The sequence below is a fragment of the Plecotus auritus genome (genome assembly GCF_963455305.1).
Source record: "Plecotus auritus genome assembly, chromosome: 6".
NCBI lineage: Eukaryota > Metazoa > Chordata > Mammalia > Chiroptera > Vespertilionidae > Plecotus > Plecotus auritus.
The window spans coordinates 22,091,723-22,112,046 of NC_137773.1; the positions used below are offsets into that span (position 1 = coordinate 22,091,723).

The 20,324-nt window shown below is 55.2% G+C and overlaps 1 protein-coding gene across 1 annotated transcript; it reads right to left on the reverse strand.

Annotated features, from left to right (window-relative positions):
- Window positions 1-1,604: 1,604 nt before the first annotated feature.
- SLC6A7 (solute carrier family 6 member 7) lies at window positions 1,605-19,834 on the reverse strand. Its single transcript, XM_080675087.1, has 14 exons — window positions 19,652-19,834; window positions 14,876-15,059; window positions 13,108-13,239; window positions 12,717-12,951; window positions 11,047-11,185; window positions 9,369-9,503; window positions 8,395-8,498; window positions 8,149-8,273; window positions 7,368-7,480; window positions 6,918-7,049; window positions 6,342-6,441; window positions 6,049-6,149; window positions 5,450-5,617; window positions 1,605-3,053 (listed from the first exon to the last, which is right to left on the reverse strand). Exons 1-14 carry the CDS (start codon window positions 19,682-19,684, stop codon window positions 2,844-2,846), a joined length of 1,911 nt encoding a protein of 636 aa, XP_080531213.1. The 5' UTR covers window positions 19,685-19,834; the 3' UTR covers window positions 1,605-2,843.
- Between the last annotated feature and the right edge of the window lie 490 nt (window positions 19,835-20,324).

The following is a 20,324-nucleotide window of genomic DNA, read 5'->3' on the forward strand; positions in this document are numbered from 1 at the left end:
CAGAGGCCGACAGGAGGCCCTAACTGAGCCATGCTGCTGTACATCTTTTGAATCAGTTGCTCATGTTTAGAAATGGGAAATTTCTCATAAAACTTCAGACATCCAACTTCTCCTTAAAAGCCTTGATATCTTACAACCTGGGCCCACACTTCTGAGGGTAACCTCTCTCTTAAGAGAGGCAGGCATCCTCACTAGCAGTCAGCTGCCACTTATTCTTCTGCTCACACCTAGCCTTGCTCCCCTGGACTCCCTGCCTGGCCCTGAAGGCACAGGGTTTCATCACCTGTCAGGACCGTCCAGGATTCCTGGCTGAGCTTCCACTCCAGACAGGGCTGTGTTTCCTTTCAGGTGCCCACTATGCTGTCATGGAGTCCTCTAGCTGGGGGTCCCTGGTCCCTAGTCAGCTCCCACTGAGGACTGGGATGGGCTCAGCGGGGAGATGGTGCGGGCGGCAGAAGGAGGGAAGGGTAGTGCGGTAGGCCAGGCTGTCTGGGAGCAGCGGAAATGGGAAAAGCAGGACAGCCTGGAGGACTGGGCCAGGGAGGGCAGTCCAGGAACCACAGGCCCAGCACAGGGTAGTTGAGCAGGGGGAAGGGAGGCAGGAGGAAGCAAGTCAGGGAGATGAGGCAGGGAGAGGTGAAGCTGGGAGTAGTCCAGATGCCTAGGATCTTCCAATTGCAGACTCAGAATCCAGGGAGAAGCCTAGACTTCTAGGATCTTCCGTTCCTGACTCCCAATATGCATCTGTGTAAGGAGTACAAGCAAGGCCATGGCGGCCTAGGGTCTGTCTGAGAGCTGGTGGGGAGGGCCAGGGACAGGCACAGGGACAGGGTCAGGGTCACTCTCAGGGCTGGCACCAGGGGCTCTGTCAGCAAGGCCAGAGCCTACCCCCTGGGTGTGGGAAGAAGCCCCCTGAATTGTGAAGTCCATTCTTACATCCTCTGCAAATTAGCAAACCCATCTCTCTTCCCCCACCTAAAGCCCCAAACAAAGAGGAGTGGGAGGGGGGTCTGGCCCTTTGTTAGGGGAAATTTATTAATATCCGAAATATGCAGCATGCAGGCCCTTCCTTTCCACCCCCAATCAAAGTCTTTGGGAACACCTGGGCCTCGCATTTGAAAGGCTCTGGGCTCTTTTATATGGCAGGTCCTGCCAGGAAGGGGGTGGGGGGAGGTGGGGAGAGCCAGGACATTCTTCCAGCCTGGGAAACTCTTGGCTCCTCCCAACCCTGGTCTCCCAGCTCCAGCTCCCCTGCAGGGAAGGCAGAACAGCTGGAGGGAGATGGCATGCTGCAGGCCCTGGTTTGGCCCCAGCTCTGCCAGCCTCAGCTGAGTAACCCTGACTGGGTCTCTTCCTCTCGGAGGGCCTGCGATTGTTCGTATGTATAATGGGGGATCCAAGTGGTCTTCCAGAGCTTTCCTCATCTTCTTCATCCTCCTCCTTCAGCCCCACCCACCCACCACTGCCAGAGAGAAACTGTGTCAGGAGAGAAGCCAGGACAGGAGGCTGCTGAGTCTCAGTCTCCTTATCAGAGCAATGGGAGCTGGAAGGCCGGTGCTGCCCACCTCCTGGCTCTCTGCAGTAAGGAGACAGGGTAAGGAGGGTGACCTCATTGGGTTTTATTAACAAGTAACCAACAGAACACAGATGGGTTGGGGAGACACCAGGAGAGAGATGGGCGCAGAGGCTGGCATAGCTGCACGTGGGGGCCGTGCCCCACTGGTGGGGAGATCGCTGTGTGCAGGAGACCTGCTCAGGCATTTTCACCCCCCACCCTCATCTCTCAGGGAAGGAGGGACCAGGGCAGCCCCTCCGTGCCTGGGCATTGAAGATACCAAGGCTTCTGGCCCCAGGCTTGGGGTATCAGCTGCCTTCTGCTATCTCCACCCTCATGCTCGGGTGTCCTCCATCACGCTTGCCTGGGCCACCAGCCCCTCTTGCCTGTCCTCCACAGGCCTCTCACCTCCACCCCGTCCCCTCTAACCACTCTGCACACTGACCCAGAACAACATTCTTTCTAAAGCACACACAGATCCTGCCAATCCCCTGCCCACCCTGTGTCCCCTCCCCAGTATTCCTCGTCCTTACTTGGACCTTGTTGTTACCTAGTACCTTCTTCTCCTGCCACTCTTCCTGCTCCTCAGCCCTTGGTCTCTGCCCCAGGCAGTCAGCCTCCTCCTGGACCCGGGGCAGGAGGAAGAGTCTACATGTTGATCTCCACACTGGCAGGGTCAGCCCCTTGCCCAGAGGCCTTTCCTATCCTGCCTTCCTCTTCCTCTCTTTCCAACTTGCCCACCCTCCAGGAAACCTGACCTGCGCAAGAACCAGGAGGGATCTTTTTCCCACTCGACTTGTTAACCCTCGATGCCCGGGGCCCGGTGGGCCTGGAGACACCCTGGGTGTCTGCCTGCTCAAGATTCTGGCTGTGTGGAAGGCTTGGGGGGCAGGCTTCCTGAGAAAAGGGAGGGGCCTGTGCTCTGGACACAGATGAGAGGGTAGTGCCAGCTGCCACAAGAGAAAGGGAGCTGGCTGGTCAGGAGGCCTGGGGTTCAGTCCCCTCTGCCATGAGACCTCAGGCAAGTCCTCCTCCCTGGCCTCGGTTTATCCATCTGTGAAGTGAGGGCTGAGCTAGATCATTCTCAGCTTGGTGTGTGTGTGTGTGTGTGTGTGTGTGTGTAGGGGGTAGATGGAGGTTTCGGGAGAGGCAGAGACCACAAAGAAGGACTTGCATTGAGGACTGGCATCACCATGGCAACCTCCCACAGCCTCAGGCCTCCCAGAACCCCAGAGGTCGCAGCTGCCTTTGCACTGGGGCAGGACCTCCTGTCCACCTGCTTCCTGCCTCACATCATAGACTCCTCCTCCTCGGCAATCTCTCGGTCCACCTCGATGGCAGTGTTCTCGAAGCTGGTGATGCCCCCGTACTTGCGCATGTGCACCATCAGCGGCTTGGGCGACTGGCTACCTGCCAGGGTGGCCACGTACATGCCTGTCCGGTTCTCCTCCAACGACGGGCCCCAGTCCATGGCGGGCCGGCTGGCCTGCTGGAGCCTCTGCAGCAGAGCAAAGACAGCGGTGGAAACAGCCCGAGCTCCAGCAGTGCTTCCTGGGGCCCAGCACCCAGCACCCAGCATCCAGCAAAGACCTTCCACATCACCTGGGTTAGTCCTTGCAACAACCCAGGGATGGGGGTACTGTTACCTGCCCTGGGGACTGAGTCACATGCCTGGATGAGGCTCCTGCTCTGCCTGCCACTCTCAGGCTGGGTGGACTTTGGGCACAGAATGTAAGCTCTGTTTCCTCATCTGTAACTGGGACTCAGGATGCCAAGTTAGGGTTGCTGTGCAGGGTGCTGGGAACGGGGTAAGGCCAATACAGAAGCCCATTCTGGGTCCCTTTCCCTAAAATGCTCAGTCCTAAGGAGCTGGCAGCTTTGGGGAAAGAGCCGTCAACTTGGAGAACTGAGGCAGGGATTAGCTCTGACCTTCCAAGTATCGGACATTCGGCCTCATTCTGACTCTGATGTCTGACCTTTCCGTCTCCGAGGCCCCATTTCCATGGAAGGAGGAAGCTGACTAAGAGGATGAGTAAGCCTGGACATTCTAGGTTCCTTCTTCCTCAAACCACATTTCTGAAGCCCTCTGCCCTGCCAGGAAAAAGGGCCCTAGATTCTCCAAGAAAGAAAGACAACCGACAGTAAGGGGAGCCCAGGGGGTGCAGGTTCAGGGGCGAGAATGTATGCCATGCCTTTAGCCCAGGGCCTAGCACGGCTCTGCACTCAAACATGATGACCCTTATTAAAATCTATGAAGAGCATGTCACCCCGCTGCTCAGAAACCTGTCACTGGCTTGGCACCTCACTTGGAATGAAATCCTAAGTGCTCATCACGGCCTCCGTGTCCTGGCCCCGGTCTTCCTCCCTGACTTGGCTCCTGCCACTCTCCCTCTACCCTCTCTGATCCAGTCACACTGACCTCCTTGCTGTCCCCAAGCATGGCAGCCCCTCCTGCCTCTGGGCCTTTGCACTAATTGTTTTTCTGCCTGGAACGCTCTCCCCTTATCTTCCATAGCGATCACCTTGTCAAGTTAGTCAGGTGTCTGTCAGGGCTAGAAGCCCTGGTCTCTGAAGGTGTCACTCTGGAGCTGGACAATGACTCCTCTGCAGTTTCCCGCCCCACTCCCCGCCCCCCCCCCCCTCCGTCCCTCCAAAGACATGCCTCTCCAACCGGCTGTGAGCAGCTGGGGCAGCAGGGCAGCAGAGCAAGGCTTGGAAACCATAACCTTCCAGGGACTGGAGCCCTTCACCTGAGCAATCCCTCTTCCTCCTTCCCTTTACAGACATCCTGGCTCTCAAGCAAGGAGATGCGTTTTCTGTAGTAGCACGACTGGGGCTCCCGAGGTTCAGAAAAGGCAAGGGGTTTGCCCCCAGTCACACAGCAGCTGGAGGCAGAGCAGTGGCTGGACTCAAGGACCCCTGTGGTCTGGGCAGAGTGGCCACAACCCACTTCTGTCAGGAAAGGGCTCTGAGCCCTCTGAGGACAGCGGAAGGGCAGTGCAGCTGTATGGGGAGTGGGGAGGAGTGTGCTGGTAAGCAGGCTGGGGAGGAGGGTGAAGGGTACAGGAGGCCTGATGTGTAGTCAGGTTCAGTGGTGCAAATATTCCCACCAGTGCCCTCAAGCTATCAATGGTTTGACAAGTGGCTAATGACATTCCCGAATATTTCACAATTGGCTCTCATGAGGCAGTACTAGATGGATCCACACATCTCTGATGGGGGTAGGAGGTGGGGTCCCCTGGCTCTCTCTGCTGGTCTGCAGGCTCGTTCAGCTCTGCTCACTATGACAGCCTCTTGCCACCAGAGGATTCCACACCCATGGCCTCAGAGGTGAAGGGCTCAGTATAAAGACCGAGGCTCAGAGAGGGACAGGATCTCTCCGTGACCACACAGCGTCACAGCAGGCCCATGCGCCCACTGCAGGGCTCCTGGACACAGGAGGAGGGAGACAAACCGCGCCCCCACCCCCCACCCCTGGGGTCCTTCAATGTTGCCTTCTGTCCCTGAGTCCCATAGGGAAGCTCTGGGCTGGTGACCAGAGTTCAAGTCCTGACCCTGCCTGACTCACTGTGGGGCAAGTCCCTTGTCCTCTCCGCAAGACTAGCAGCTGTTGGTTGACATTGGTGGTCTTTGGATTGTGGCCCCCAGAGTCACTGTGTGATATGAGGGGCCACAGGGCAGGCCTGCAAGCCTACCTCAGCCCAAATAGGTTTGAGCTGATTCATAGCTCAGGGTACGGGTTAGAAAAACTGCTCTTAAAAGAAGCCTGCTTAAAAGAAGCCTGCAAAGCCCTGGATAAGGTATTGGTGTGAGTCTTTTCTGTTTTAGCCGGTGAGCCAGGGCCAGGCCACAGGTCGGGAAGGCTGGGGGTAGGCAAGGTTGAGGCCAACTCACCTCCCAGAGCGAGCCCTCCTCTCGAAGCACAGCCACCAGCATGCCGGCTGGGATCAGGAGGCAGGACAGCAGGCCCATCAGGATGCCCAGCAGCTCCGCCCAGGCTGGGAAGCGGTAGGTGCCGTACTCTGAGGGCTGGTACTTGACGATGCTATACACCAGCAGGGCCTGCAGGGAGGGGGCTCCCAGCATCACAGTGCGCCTTCTGGCCCCAGGACTTAGGATAGCCCAGGGCGGAGCTACCCTAAGGCCCGAGGAAGCCCAGCCCAGGGCCATCCCAAGGCCTGCGACAGCCCAGCTGAGACACCCAGAGTCTGAGATGGTCTATCCCTGACCTGCTCCCACCCCAAAGCTGAGAAAGGAGAGCCTCAAGGCCCAGCCATAAGGCCCAGAGGCCTGAGAAAGCCGCATTCATTTTGCCAACCAAACTGAGGACGAGGCCCAGCACAGACACAAAGGCTGGGGGCATCTCGGGGGAGGGGAGTAGACCTGATTCTGGTGCCCAGCCCACCCCTCAGCCCTACAAGACTGAATGCTCAGAGAGGCCCTGTTCTCAGCCCTGGGCCCCAGTCAGCAGCCCTCCCACCCATCCCAGTTACCAGGAGGGTGGCCGGGGTCAGGAACAGCCAGCAGGCCCTGAAGTAGAGGCCCGGCTTGAAGCCCAGCATCATATGGATGTCCCGGCAGAACCTCTGGATGCCTGCACCGGGAGGAGAGGAGCATGACCCCACCCACAGGTCCCTCCCATAGGCCCCACAAGTGCCAGCAGCCCCTCCTCCACCCAATGGCCCCCACCCAAAACCCTGGCCCTTGGGAACAGGGACCCAATTGCTGGGGGACTCCCATCTCCCACAGGGGGAGCCTCAACTCCGCCTCTCCCAGCCCCTCTCACCATATACCCGGGTGACAGCAAGGCATGTGGTAATCACCACCACCATGAGCCCGAAGCTGGCGCTGTAATCGTCTAGAAGGACCAGCCAGTACATGCCCCCCTGGAATACAAGTCACAGCTCTGGGATCCCTTCACCACAGCCAGGCTCCCTGCTGTAGACCCTTCTCCAGGCAGGAAGCAGCCAGGCTGGGGAGGGGGGCGGCGGCGGGGAGAGCCAGCTGATGTCAGCATATCCCTGTCCACCCGCCACACCCTATTTGAGTCTGACAGCAGCCTTAAATGCAGGCCCCAGATTAACTGATGGGAAAACAGACTCAGGGAGGTGAAGTCACTTGTCCTGAGCTCATTCAGCAAGTGCAGGAGCGAGGCTTGAACCAGGTCTTTCACACTCCAAAGCCAAGACTCTGGGTCATAGGCCAAGGTGCCCCTTGGGAGAGAGGGTCTGGGGTGGTCTAGGTTCCTCCCAAAGAGGTCAAGAAAGTGGGTGGTTCAGGAAGTGCACAGCCTGGCCACAGACATTGCCAGAGGCGTCCTCCCAGCCTTACCCACCAGCCACCTGCCCCCAAAGCCACTCACATCAGTGGTGAGGACCAGCCCCATCAGGTACATGGCCATGCAGATGAGCCCTGAGAATACGACCTTCTTGGGTCGCAGGTAGTAGGGGAACTCATCCGTCACAGCTGTCACAATGGTCTCCAGAAAGGCAAACTGGGGGGAAGGAAGGGGGTTTCAGAGTTCTGTCTCCACCACACACATACACTCACACAGATATAGACACACACCCCACAGACACACACATATATCACACTTCAGACACATTACACATAGACACTCAAACACACACATACACAGATACACAGACACACACAAACATCACTCACAGACACACACAGAGACACAGACACACATATCACACCCACAGACATCACAGACACACACAGATCACACACAGTCACACATCTCACGCACACACAGATACACACAGCGCACGTGCATGAGGCACCTATTGGAATGGGCAAGGCTCACCTGACTGTCCAAACCAAGAGTCAGCAGCATGAAGAAGAAGAGAAAGGACCAGAAGGGCGACAGAGGCAGCATGGTCATGGCCTGCGGGTAGACGACAAAGGCCAGGCCGGGGCCTGGGCCAAGGGCACACGGGGTCAGCAGCCTGGGGCACGTGGCAGGCCCCCACATCCATACTCACACACTCATGGTCGCTTACACCCACCTGAGCAAACCCAAAGATGTCCACTAACTGCATACTTCTGATACTTTATTAATTCCTAGGACACATGCCAGCACATTGTCAGTGCTCAGTAAACATAAGTTGATAAAATAAATGAATTAGTAATGAATAATGAGTAAATTAGTAATACCTCATTTGAATACACTTATGTACACAACCATTTGCACAAACAATCCCACTAACACACATGCTTAAACATGTCCAGTGGCACAAGACACGGATTCCCAAGATCACTCACAACATCCATTCACTTGCACACAGACATCTCAATTCAGGATATGACTCATTTGGACAAGCAAAGAGAGTTACTAATGTGACAAATGTAAGACAGTCTCACACAGAAGTTCCTTTATCTCCGGACACAGGTTAATGCACACTCACTTGTACATGGCCACCCAGAGACCAGCCGAGATAGGTTCATCTGTGCGTACATGCGTGCATGTGTGTACACACACTCACATACCCATCCACAACCTTGCTGGTCCACACACAGGCTCACTTTCCAGACCCAGCTGTGCCCAACACACACCCTTTCCTACCAGGGCCGGGCAGCCTGCCCACCTGCTTTGGCAACTTGGTCCACAGGCACATCCAGCTCCTGAGACATGTAGCCCAGCACGGAGAAGATGGCGAAGCCAGCCAGGATGCTGGTGATGGCGTTGCCCAGAGTGACGATGAAGGTGTCTCTGCCGGGAGAAGTCCAGGCTCAGGCCGGGTGAACCTCACCCGGAGAAGTCCTCCCCGGTCCATCCCACCCCGCCCCTCTCCTCCCAGCTCCGGCCCTGGGGTCCAGGAGGCTGCACTGACCGATAGATGTTCTGGTGAAACGTGTTGTAGGAGGCAAAGGTGAGGAGACCCCCGAAGCCCACACCCAGGGAGTAGAAGATCTGAAGGGCAGCTTCGATCCACACCTGTGGCGAGAAGGATGCAGATGGAGGACAAAGAGAAGCAGCTGGCACACTGTGGTGTCAGAGGGCCAAGGAAACAGGAGGAAGGAGGTGGGGAGAGAGCCAGTCAATAGGTCCAGGGATGGCGTGGGGAAGGGCCTGGCTCACAAGTGACTTGGGCTGGGAGCAAACCCACTTCAACCCTTAGACTGTGCCTCTCAGGGCCTCAGTTTCCCCATCCAGGATCTAGAAGGCAATCTCCAAGTTTGGTCTCATCTGAAGGAAATAGTTCCTCATGTAAAATTTTCAGGAAATTCAGGTGGACAATAAGCCCATGTAACCCTTAAACTTCCTTCCTGGAGTCAGAGAGACCTGGGTTTGGACCCAGCTCTAGCACTCTCTGGCTGTATAACGTGGGAAAGCCACATTGCTTCTCCCCTCTGCAATAAGGGAATGGGAGTAGGGTGGTGATGAGGATTAAATGACTACATATATGCAAAGTGCTGAGAGTGTGGTTAGGCATAGTCATTTGTTAATAAGTAAGAAATGATAGCCATCATTGACTAATATTACTAATGCCCTCCGTGGGGTTTGGAATCAAACAGATCTAGGTTAGAATCCCAGCTTTGCCACTCCCTATGTAACCGTAAGCTGATCACTGACTCTTTCAGGCCTCAGTTTTTTCATCTGTGAAATGGGAGAATAATGTCTACTTCATAGAATTGTCGAGAACAATAAAGGAAAAAGACGGGACTGAGCACAGTGCCTGGTACTGGAAGCTGATCTCGTGAGGGATTCCTACCCCCTGCCCACTCTTTTCTCCAGGGATCCCTATTTCCACTTCCCAGGTCAGGCCTGACCGCTCCCTCCGCACCCTAGTCCCAATGGCCTCACCTTGGAAGACAACAGGTAGTGGAACTGGGGAGTGAGATAGAACTGGATGCCCTTCCAGGCCCCTGGGAGAGTGACTCCGCGGATTAGCAGCATGACCAGAATGAGGTAGGGGAACGTGGCCGTGAAATACACCACCTGAGAGGCAACAAGTGGGAATGGAAGGCAGGGTGACTTCCTCTGCCCTGCTCCTCTTCTAGAAAGCCCCATCTTACTCCCAAGATGGGAAACAGCCATCAACCTATGATGCTTCTTTTTCTTTCCCTCCCTCCTTCTTTTCCCCTCTCCCTTCCTCCCTCCCTCCTCACACCGATCCCATCAGCAAAGTCCTGTCACTGCTTCCCAAGGCTCTCCCAAATCCATCCACCCCCTCCGGCTCCACTGTGGCCCAGTCCAGGCCACCATCACCCCTCCCCTGAAGGTCAGAAGAGCCTCCTACCCCACATGTTACCCCCAGCCCCGGCAAACCCACCCCATGTGGTCATCGGCCAGCATGATTACCAGACCGGACATTCCCAGATTCCCCACTGCCCTGTCTCCGCCCTCAGCAGACACCATCGAGTCCCAGGCTCCCCGCTGTCTTAGCTTGCACCACGATGACCTCTCCTCTTTTTCTAAACGCTTTCTTCTCTGTCTTCCTAGTCTTTCTTTTAATGGTTCTCTTCCAAATGGACATCACTTCTGAGTACTTTGCTGAGGGACAGTTCTGATTTATAAATGATTAAGTAAACCATTCAGGTTTCCAAGTCCTTCCAAACAGCTTTATGGCTTTCTCGCCCTTCATAACCTAAAGTGGACACCTGTGGCTTAGTCTGCACAGCATCTCATTGACCTTCTTCAGATAACAGCCCCCTGACTTTCCCCAGCTGGGGCTGACTCCATTCCTGGCTCTGGTGATCCAGGCCCAGCACTCCACCCTCCTGGCCACAGTGACTGGTTCAGGGATGGGTGTGGCGATCAGCTTACCCAGTAAGACTCACTTCTAGGATTCTGCAAACTGGGGAAAGGGGGAACCCTTCACTAAGCATGTAAAGGGTAGCCCAGAGCTGCTGGGCAACCGCATAAAGAATGAAGCCTGAGAACACGGCTGAGAGACGGGAGAACCACAGTCCTAATAACATTAATTGAACCCCTAGACCTCTTTTCTGCCGAGGCCCACTTGGCTACTTATAACATCATTTGTAGGCCATACAAAATTACCAACTTAAAATTAGCCTGCTCTATTTGGTAAAACACTTCATTAACTCACCCCGAATGCTTTGGCAGGGCCAGACCAAATGATTTCTCGGGCCTTATGCGGCCCGTGGGCGGGATATTCCCTCCACTTGCCTCCTAGACCCAGTCATGCCTGAAGCACACACTGGATTTTCCAATTGTGACAACTGGGTTCTGGCCACTTGCATCTCAAAGGGCTCTGATTCACAGCCACCCTCCGAGCTTTCAAGAAACACTTGCAGAGCCTCTTCAGAGTGCCTGCACTGGGTCAGGACACAAACCTGAATAACAAATAGGTCCTGCCCTTGGCAAGTTCCTAGTCTAGTCAACCAGCCTAGCCACTGCCCATCCTTCCCTCCACATCTTCCCAGCTCCATGCCCTTTCCCTTCCCCTCACCCTCTTAGGTCAGTCCAAGCCCTGCCTCCTCCCGGAAGCCCTCACCCGTCCCAGCCCCTCGGGCCTCACCTTGCCTGAGGACTTCACACCCTTGAGGATACAGAGGAACACGATGACCCAGGCGAGCAGCAGGCAGAGGCAGAGGTTCCAGCGGATCCCCCCGGGACTGCCGATGCCCTGACTGCCTTGGATGTGGAGAACGTAGCGGCTGTGGGAGACGAAGGTCTGAGTGTCCGCTGGTCACGCTCCATTGACATGGAGGAAAGCCGTGGCCAGCCTGCGAGGCGATCCTGGCTAGCTTCCACTTGATTTGGTCTATCCTCAGACCAGCTCTGCACCTGGAAGCTGCCTCTACAGACCACATCGCCCAGGCTGCCATCCCCTCTGATTTCCATTTGGATTTGGCTAGTGGGAGGCTACAGTAGGAGACTGGAGGGTGGGAGGAGTGAGGGGTATTTGCACACAGACGTGTGCACATGCTTACGCATGCATGCATGCACACACGCATCAGAAGGCCTGGCTGTGACTGCCTTCTTCCATAGCAAGCTCTGGTTGGGCAGCCTTTCCTCCAAGGCTCCAGATCTCCCTGGCTCCAGTTCCCTGGGTCCCTCCGCTTGCTCCTTGGCTCAGGGGTGTTAAAGCCGACCTCCTTGCTAGTTCCTGGTGCCTCACCATTCCATGCGGATTCCCTCACACTGTCACCTCCCTCCACTGAACTCCCTTTGCTAAAGTCTTGGGAGAGTGCTGTCTGCTTTCTGCCTGCATTCCCCCTGACGCAGTGGGTCACGGTACTTCCATGGAGATCCCAGCAGCTGCTGGACCCCCACGTGACATTTTGGCTTTAAGCTGCAGACTCAAGCTTCGCCTTTCCCACTGGCCAGACATACTCCTCAGCAGACGCACACACTCTGGGTGGACTTGACACGGACAAACGGGGGAGCCGCATAACAAATGTAGGCTGGAGAACAAAATATATCAAGACATGGGGTCCATCTGGGGGAAGATTCCTAAGAGCAGCCCTTGGCAGATGAAGGGTTGGGGTACCTGGTCTGTGTCCTCTGGTCAGCCAATGGATGACATCCTATGGAGGAGGGACTATTTTCATCCCAAACCTTTTACAGAGGCAGAAACTAAGGCCCCAAAAGTTTACTATCACTGTTAGTACCTTCACCATCGTCAGTATTATCAGCTAGCATTTACTGAGCACTTGCTATCCACCAGACTGGATGGCAAAATTTATATACCTTCTTTCCTTTACTTCTCATGGCAACCCTCTGAAATACTATTATCACGCCCACTTTAAAGCTACAGCATCAGGCCCTAGCCAGCTTTTCTCAGTGGATAGAGCGTTGGCCTGCGGACTGAAGGGTCCTGGGTTTGATTTCTGGTCAAGGACACATGCCTGAATTGTGAGCTTGATCCCCAGTAGGGAGCGTGCAGGAGGCAGCCAATCAATGATTCTCTCTCATCATTGATGTTTCTGTCTCGCCCTCTCCCTTCCTCTCTGAAATCAATATATATATATATATATATATATATATATATATATATATTAAAAAGATAAAGCATCAGAAGCCAAATAAGTTGTTTAAGATCACATAGCTGGTCAGGTGAATAGCTGGGATTAGAACCCAGAGTCCACTAAATACTAGCATCTTTGAAGTGAACACTGGGCCCCGTGGGGACCTGGGTTCATTCCTGCCCTCCCCCGACCCCCCAGGGCATGGGCCCTCCCAGACCTCCAGTACTCCTCGCTGGGGCTGACGGTGCTGGTGAGGTTGAGGGGCAGGGCCCCGTTGCCATCCTTGGAGCCTCTGTGCTCAAGGCAGAGGTCTGTGTTCCACCAGTTGCCACAGTGCTCCCAGGGCAGGTCGCTGGTGAGGGAGGCGAAGAGGTAGAAGAGGACGTAGGCGATGATCATATTGTAGTAGATGGCCACCAGGCCCACAATGAGCAGCATGGCCGCGCCGGCACCTGGCGTGGCAACAGGGGCTGCCCTTAGGCCATGCCCTCCTTGGGGCTGGCTGTGTTTCCTCCCAGAAGCCCTCCCTTTCTGGAGGTTAAAGGGTAGGGGGCAATCACCTGGCTTCCCCCAGGCCCAGACCACTCCGGAGATCCCTGAGGCCTCACCTTTGAAAAGGGGGCTGATTTTCCAGACGGCCAGGGGTCCCAGGCTGGAGAACTGGCCCAGAGAGAGCTCAAGGAAGAAGAGAGGGATGCCACAGATGGCCAGCATGAGGAAGTAGGGCACGAGGAAGGCACCTGCGGGGAGGGGTGGGGGCAGGGTAGCAGGGGGTCAGATCCCCTAATGCCCAGCTCTAGCCCCGCCCCACCCCTGAGCAGTGGACACCACCTGTGACCTGAGGGAACACTTCTTCTGTGGCTTGGGACTGTCTTCTTTTCTACCATCAATCACGGAGGGCCAAGGGGTGGACAGAAATTCACTCACCTCTATAGCCCCAGTGCCTAGACCAGGGCTGGGCTTAGAGCAGACACTGAGTGAACAAATACGTGAATAAATGAGTGACTTCCCTGCTGAAGAAAGGGCAAACTCCTCAGGGCCGAAATCAAGCCTCCCATCTACCTGCCCCCCCACCCCTTCACTTTGCCACCTCAGATGCTCGTGGCTGCCACCTGTGGTCCCATGTGCCCAACATCTCTCCCCCCTTTCTTCACATATTGGCAGCCAACTCCTTAGAGAACTTCCCACCACCATATGGCTCTGGAGGGGCTGCCAGTGACAGCAGCCAACCCCTGCCCACCTCCTCATGGGCACATATCCCAACCAGGCCAATTAGAGACCTTCTCTGCAATTCTATATAAATTCATTCGGGTGGCACTTCTGAGGAGGAAGTCATTCCAGAGTTGTCTCTGGCCACCCAACTGCAAGGAGGAAGCCTGTCCCAGGAAAAAATGAGGCCAGCATACAGAGGGAAAAAGAGTCGGGAACCGGGGGATGGGGTGGGGGTAGGGGGGCATGCAGAGAGAACTGGGAATATTATGAAGTTCTTGGAGCTTCAGAGCCCAGCTCCAGACCTCCCTTCCCAATCTTATCATTCATCTGTCGTTGCTTCGTGTACATTTATTTGGATTTCCGTCGCCCTGACAATATGAGCTTCTTTAACAGGTTTGGTAGAGATGGGAGAAGATATGGATTGCTGGTGGGCGTGCATTGGCTCTGCAGAAGATAGTCCTGGGTGAGATGTTGGGTTGGCTACTGTGTGACCTTGGGCAAGGAACTGGCCTCTCTCTCCAAGCCCAGGCTTCCTCATCAGGACAAAGGTGCCCACCCAGGAGGGCTGTTAAATGAGACAGGCATGGAGAGCATCAAGCTTGGGGCTGGCAGATGGTGAGTGCTCAACCCCAGCTATTGTAATAAGACTTAGAACAGTCACTTGATGGAAAAGGAGGGACAACAGATAATTTGTTTAAGATGGGAGAGACTCTGTGTTCGCAGTCAGGATGGAAGGAACCAGGAGAGGAAGAGAGATAGAGGATTCACGAGCAGGAATTATTGATAGAGTAAGGTTCTGGAGGAGGTGTGTGTGTGTGGTGAGGGGGTGGATATTGAGAGTGCAGTGATCACTGACAGGCAGATACAGCTCTTGCTCATGAAGTAGAGGTAGCAGTCTGCCCATCACTCAGGGCCCAGGAAATGCCAAGGCTTAGGGCTTACTGTGTCGTACCCATGAGAGAGAGGGAAGCGAGGCCTGGGTGATGACAAGGGACAAGGCAGATGACTCTCTCTTTCCAGTCCCAGGTTGCTATAAAACCACTTTCAACTAATTCTGCTCAAGGTCCAATAGGAGATGGTAGCTAAGGCCACTTCAAACCTCAGTGCACCCGGAGCCTTGACCTATCACTCGGTTGCCCCTCAGGTAGGACATCAGGCCCATACCTCCTCCGTTGGTGTAGGCTCTATAGGGGAAACGCCAGACATTCCCCAGGCCCACACAGTAGCCAATGCAGGACAGCAGGAAGTCCAGTTTGCCTGTCCAGTTCCCCCGGTCTGCGGCAAAGTCCACATCCAGGTCTACATCACCCTGGTCACTGGGGGTCATCAGCAGGTCTGGAGTGACGGGCTGCCAATAAGAGAAACCAAAAGGGTGAAAGAGAAAGGTGAGGCTAGGATGGAACTGTGACCACCAATACAAGAATATAGACTTGAACAGGGCTCCAAGAAAGACATTCTATTGGTTCAGATGATCAATTCCTCTCTCTGGGCTAACATGGCCCATAAGCAGGAGCCCCTCGAAGTTTTCGGTGACTGCAAACTTATGAGACCATCAGGGTTGCTCAGGCACTAAGAAAGCCACCTTGATCTTCGTTTGGCTACCACAGAGGTCAAATCAAGGGATGGTCCTATTTTAAGATGACAACAACGCTGATAATGATGGTGATCTTACCAGTCACCGTGCATTGAGCACTTACTATGATTATGGAATAAACATTTTACTCCCATTAGTTGATTTCATTCTCAAAACAACCTTGTGAGCTAAGTATTCATCTAAGCTCCATTTCAATGACGGGAAAAACTGAAGGTCAAAGAGGAGTCCTGCCACATCTGAGGTTTTTACAAGGCTGGGGAGTGGGAGAGCTTCCTGCAGTTCAAGCCCATGTCTTCAAACACAGTGCTGAAGCTTAGCTGCTCCATTCTGGGCACCATATTTTAGAAAGACACAGGCAGTTTGGAGCATGTCCAAAGGGCGGGTGGCCAGACTGGAGGTTGCTCAGGAAAAGCGGTTACTTGAGGACAAGAGGAAGGAACTGGGAACGCTGAGCATAGAAAGGAGAGGGCTTGGAGGGACCTTGAGCTCCCCTGAGGAAGGGAGTAGATTTATGCTCAAGGGGCCTACAGAGGACTGTGAATTTTAGTTCACCAGCAGGAAGTCCCTATTTAGGCACCGATCTATCTCAGGAGTCATAATCTTCTTGTCACTGGAGGGCAGATGTATACAGAGGGAATGGAGGCCAGCTGTCCCTAAGGGCCCCCTTGTGATTCAAGGAGGGCTGGAAGTCCACCGGCATTCTCCCTTCAGGCTGGGGCTAGGAGATGGATCAGCTGCTTGGAATCCTGGCCCCAAGGGATGTGAGTTAGCGCGTCCATGAACTGCCTGGGCTTAGAGCCTGGAATTAAGCTCAAAGATACCAGGATGACCTCCTAAAACCCAGAGAGCAGCTTCCATACGTGACTCCAGGAATGGGCCAGGAGAAAGGGACAATCCTACCTTTCCTGCTTGCCTCTGAAAGTCTCACCTTATGGCGGAAAAAGATGGAACTGCAAAGAAGGCCAATTATGAAAGACATCCATGGTTTTCAGAGAGAAAGAAGCCCCTGCTTCCCACTGAGGAATGGTTGTGGGGAAGCAGTGATGCCACTGGACTGGGAGTCAGGAGACCACAATACTAGTCCCAGGTCTGTGCCAATTCATCCTATGACTTTAGGGAAGAGTCTCCTGGGCCTCAGTTTCCCATCTGGACACTGGGGGGATTAGATGGTGAGTGTTTCCAAAAACACATCCCTTGGTAGTCAGTGGAACAAATGATTCTTGACTCAAAGGACTTGGGAAAAGCTGGGTTAACACAGGTAAGACAGGCTTCTTTTCACGGACTTGTCAGATCCTTTAATGGACCAATATGCACTGTGACTCTCCAAATAGGGACTGGAATAGACAGTATTTCCCAATCCTATTTAAGAAAAGGGTTTCAAGGAGCTGGCCTGCCATGATATACTTGGGGAAATACAGGTCTAGACAATCTCTACCTAATAGTCTCTGGCTCTGATGTGTGAGGCAAGATTCTTCGCTGGAGACACCTGCAGTGGTCGAGGGCCAGGCCAGATTCACACACAGGGGCTCAGGAAAGAGCTACTAATCAGGCTTGTGTTTTCTCCTAAAATCGCCCTTCCTGCCACCAGAACCAAGTAGGTGTCTACACACAAATCAGCTGGCGACAGAGGAGGCTTTGCTGGGGATTTGTCACATGAGCATTGCTGGGATGAAGAGTGCAAGTGTCAGAGGACTGGATGTATCTGGCTGTGGTGACAGGGTTGGTGCAATAGGCTCAGGTGGCAGGAATGGGGTAACAGTGTTGGGTTGACTCTCAGTGATAGTGAGGAGCATGGGGGTGATCCTTCCTGAGGAAGGGTAGTGGTGACCAGGACAGCCTGGCGTGATTATGGGTGATGGTGACAATAATGAAGAATATGAAAAGCTGTTTTTTAAAAAAATGGGCACCCAGGGTTGAAATATATGCCTGGCGGTTCTTTAGCTGTGACCTCTGCTGGGGTTAGGGTAGCAGCAGCTCTCAGACCTATCTGAAAACTGCCCCTTCCCCCTGATGCCTTTTCCCTCACCAGCTGGGTGAGCATCAGCCCTCCGGAACCACGCCCTCATAGGTAAGCTCCAGAAGGGATGGGATAATGCCAGATGACACGGACGGATACTGAGTGGTGAGGCAAGCCTGTCACCCTGAGAGCCCCCCAACCCCATCCCGGCCAGCTGGCAGGAAGGCCTGATAATGAGGTTCCTCTGATCCCTTCTGAGAAGCTGCTGCCCTTTCTATGTTCACAGAGCGGCCCAGCTCTCTGTTTCCATGGTGACAAGAGTTCCAAGAGCTGGATGCTGCCAGCTCTCAATCCCTCTCTTCCCCCAATCGGAGGAAGCCTGTTTCTGCTCCAGGGGCAGGGAATGGGGTCCTCCATCGCTGGAGGAGCCCCCAACCCCACCATGGAGTGAATCCCAGGGGCTGGAACAGAGGATGGAACCAGTTGGGAGACAGCGGAAAGCAACCACATCAATGGGGCAGGGCTGGAAGCTTAATGAGTCAGTTTACACTTCCACTGGGTGTGAGGCTCCCACTCCAGATTACCCCTCCCCTCCATTCCCCACCCAGAGTCAGAAGGAACACACCTGAGTTTGGCAGACCTACACCTCCTCTTTGAGGGACCAGCAGATATAGGTCACCAGCAGCGCCAGGGACTGGGAGAGGTAGGACCGCCTAAGCCAAGGCTCTCATACCTTTTTCAGGATGAGGGGCGATAGGAATCCTGAACCCACGTTCGTCAGTGTGCAGATGTGTTTCAGGGAGGAGGAGGGATGAGCCCAAGGTCAAACAGCAAGTTAAGGGCAGAGCAAGACCAGGACCCAGATCCCTGACTCTCAGCCCAGTACTCATTTCTGAACATTGTTGCTCCTTTGCTGATACTTGGCATTTCCTGCCTCCCTGCCCCCTTCTCCTTCAGACCAAGGGAGGGGACCCTGAGGCTAGGTGGCCCCACCCCTGCTCTGCTGGTCCTAAGTTGCTCAGCCCACCTTCAGGAAAGCAGTAAGCTACACCCCTGTATGCCTTGGTTTCCTTGTCTATAAAGTGGGGATAATAAGACATAGCTCCCAGAATTGTTGGGGGATTACAGGAGATGAGGCTTCACAAAACATAGCTATTTACATAATGTGTGGCCCTACAGCAATGAGGGGAGGGATTCCTGCGGGGAGGGGAGGAAAAGGAAGAGAAGAGAAAATAGCCAGGCAGAACTCAAGACCCAAGAGACCCTCAAATGGCCCAAAGAAGTTACTCATGTCAGGAGGAAAAAGGACCCACTTATCACCGTGGTCCCACGTGGCTGACCAAGGGCAGAGAGCTTGGATAAATAGGGGAGAGCCTTGGAGGAAGGGAGTGGTCAATAAAACCAGCCCTGATGGACGATTGTCTCGCATCCACCAGCACCTGTGATAGGGGTCCTGCTTTGGTGCTGACACAGGTGATGGACAGGCAATGGTCCAGGTTAGAGAATGGACTAGCCCAAAGCCACAGGATAAGGGACATCTGCAGAAATAGTGCCCTGGAGTTCTGACTCCTTGGCTGGGACTGGTAGTTTTAAGCCCAAAGCCAGAAAACATGGCCAATACTCTCCCTCCCCAGGCCTGTGCCACTTGGCTGGGAGGTCCAACCCCACAGGACAAGGTGGGGAGGGGCTGAGGTCTGGGCCCAGGGCCCAGGAACACATAGATTTGGCAGCCTCTCTCATGTCAGCTCTCACCCTTGGGTCTCCAAGTTCCTCACTCCTTGCCTTTGCCTCCTTCTGCCCTGCTGAGGGGCAGCCTGGGGTCTTAGCAGGGACACTAAGCTGCCTGGGGAAGGAAGGGAGTGGGGAGGAAGCAGGTGGTGGGCCCCGGCAGGCAGTAGCAGGGGCTGGATGGCAGAGGCTGCTTCAGCTTAGAGTGCACAGGGGAGGACCAGGCCCATGTCGGCGCCACCCGCCCCCCCCCCACCTACCCTGAAATTAGTCCAGCTCAAGGCTAGTGCTCAGCAATTCTACCCACCCCCCACCCCACCCCGCCATCCTCCCCCGGCGGGTTAGGGGGATTGGAGAGGGGTGGGTGCCTGGCCCTAGCCACCCCTACTTCCCGCCTCCTGGGCTGCAGACACCTGTTCCCAGGACCTGACCCAATGAACCCCAGGCCTAAACACACTACCTCCCGACCCTCAGACGGGGGGTGGGGTGGTATGGGGTGGCACAGGCCGTGGCCCGTCCCTCCCTGTTATCCAACTCAGTCCGGCCTTCCCCAGAGCTCGGAACTGGGTCCTGGTGCCCCCCTGCCTTCCCGGGGCCTCTCTGGGGGCGGGCCTCTGTACTCCCCTCTCAGGTGCGCGCCCAGTCCGCCCTGGTGCCCTACCTTTCGTAGTTGAGCTTCCTGGAGCTTCTTCATCTTGGAGGGCAGGTTGCTGGGGCTTCCCGGCTTGTCTTCCCTTCAGCGCAGAGAGCAGGGAGCGAGCGAGAGAACGGGAGATGCGCCGCCGGCCAGCGCCGCGCCTTTGCCCCGGCGGCTCCGTGCACCGGCTTTGGGGGCGCGAGCGCAGGCGCTGCCGTCTGTCGGCTGCGGGTGTGGGGCGCAGAGCGGAGCTGCGAACGCCAGTCTCTCTCCACGCAGGGCCGGAGGCTGGGGAGGGGTGCACGGCTGCGCCCGCAAAGACATCCAAATGGACAGACAGCAGAGGGGTAGGGATGGGGGGATGCGCGTCCCCTCGCGCAGAGCTACGATTGGAGGGGCCAAGCGCGTAAGGTGGGGGTGTCTGCGATGGAAATCCTTGGAGGTCTGGAGGCCTCCGTCACAGTCTCCTGCGTGACCTTGGGCAAGTAACCTCTCCTCTCTGGGCCTCTCTTTCCTCAGCTGGGCACGAACAGTCCTTTGTGGGTTCCAGCATCCCAGTGCCCCCTCTTTGGCTGTGCGACCTTGCCCACATTGCTTAACTTCCCTGCACTGCCACTTCTGCATCTGGAAAATGGGAATAAGAATCTTACTTCCCTGCCCTAGCTGGTTTGGCTCAGTGGATAGAGCGTCAGCCTGC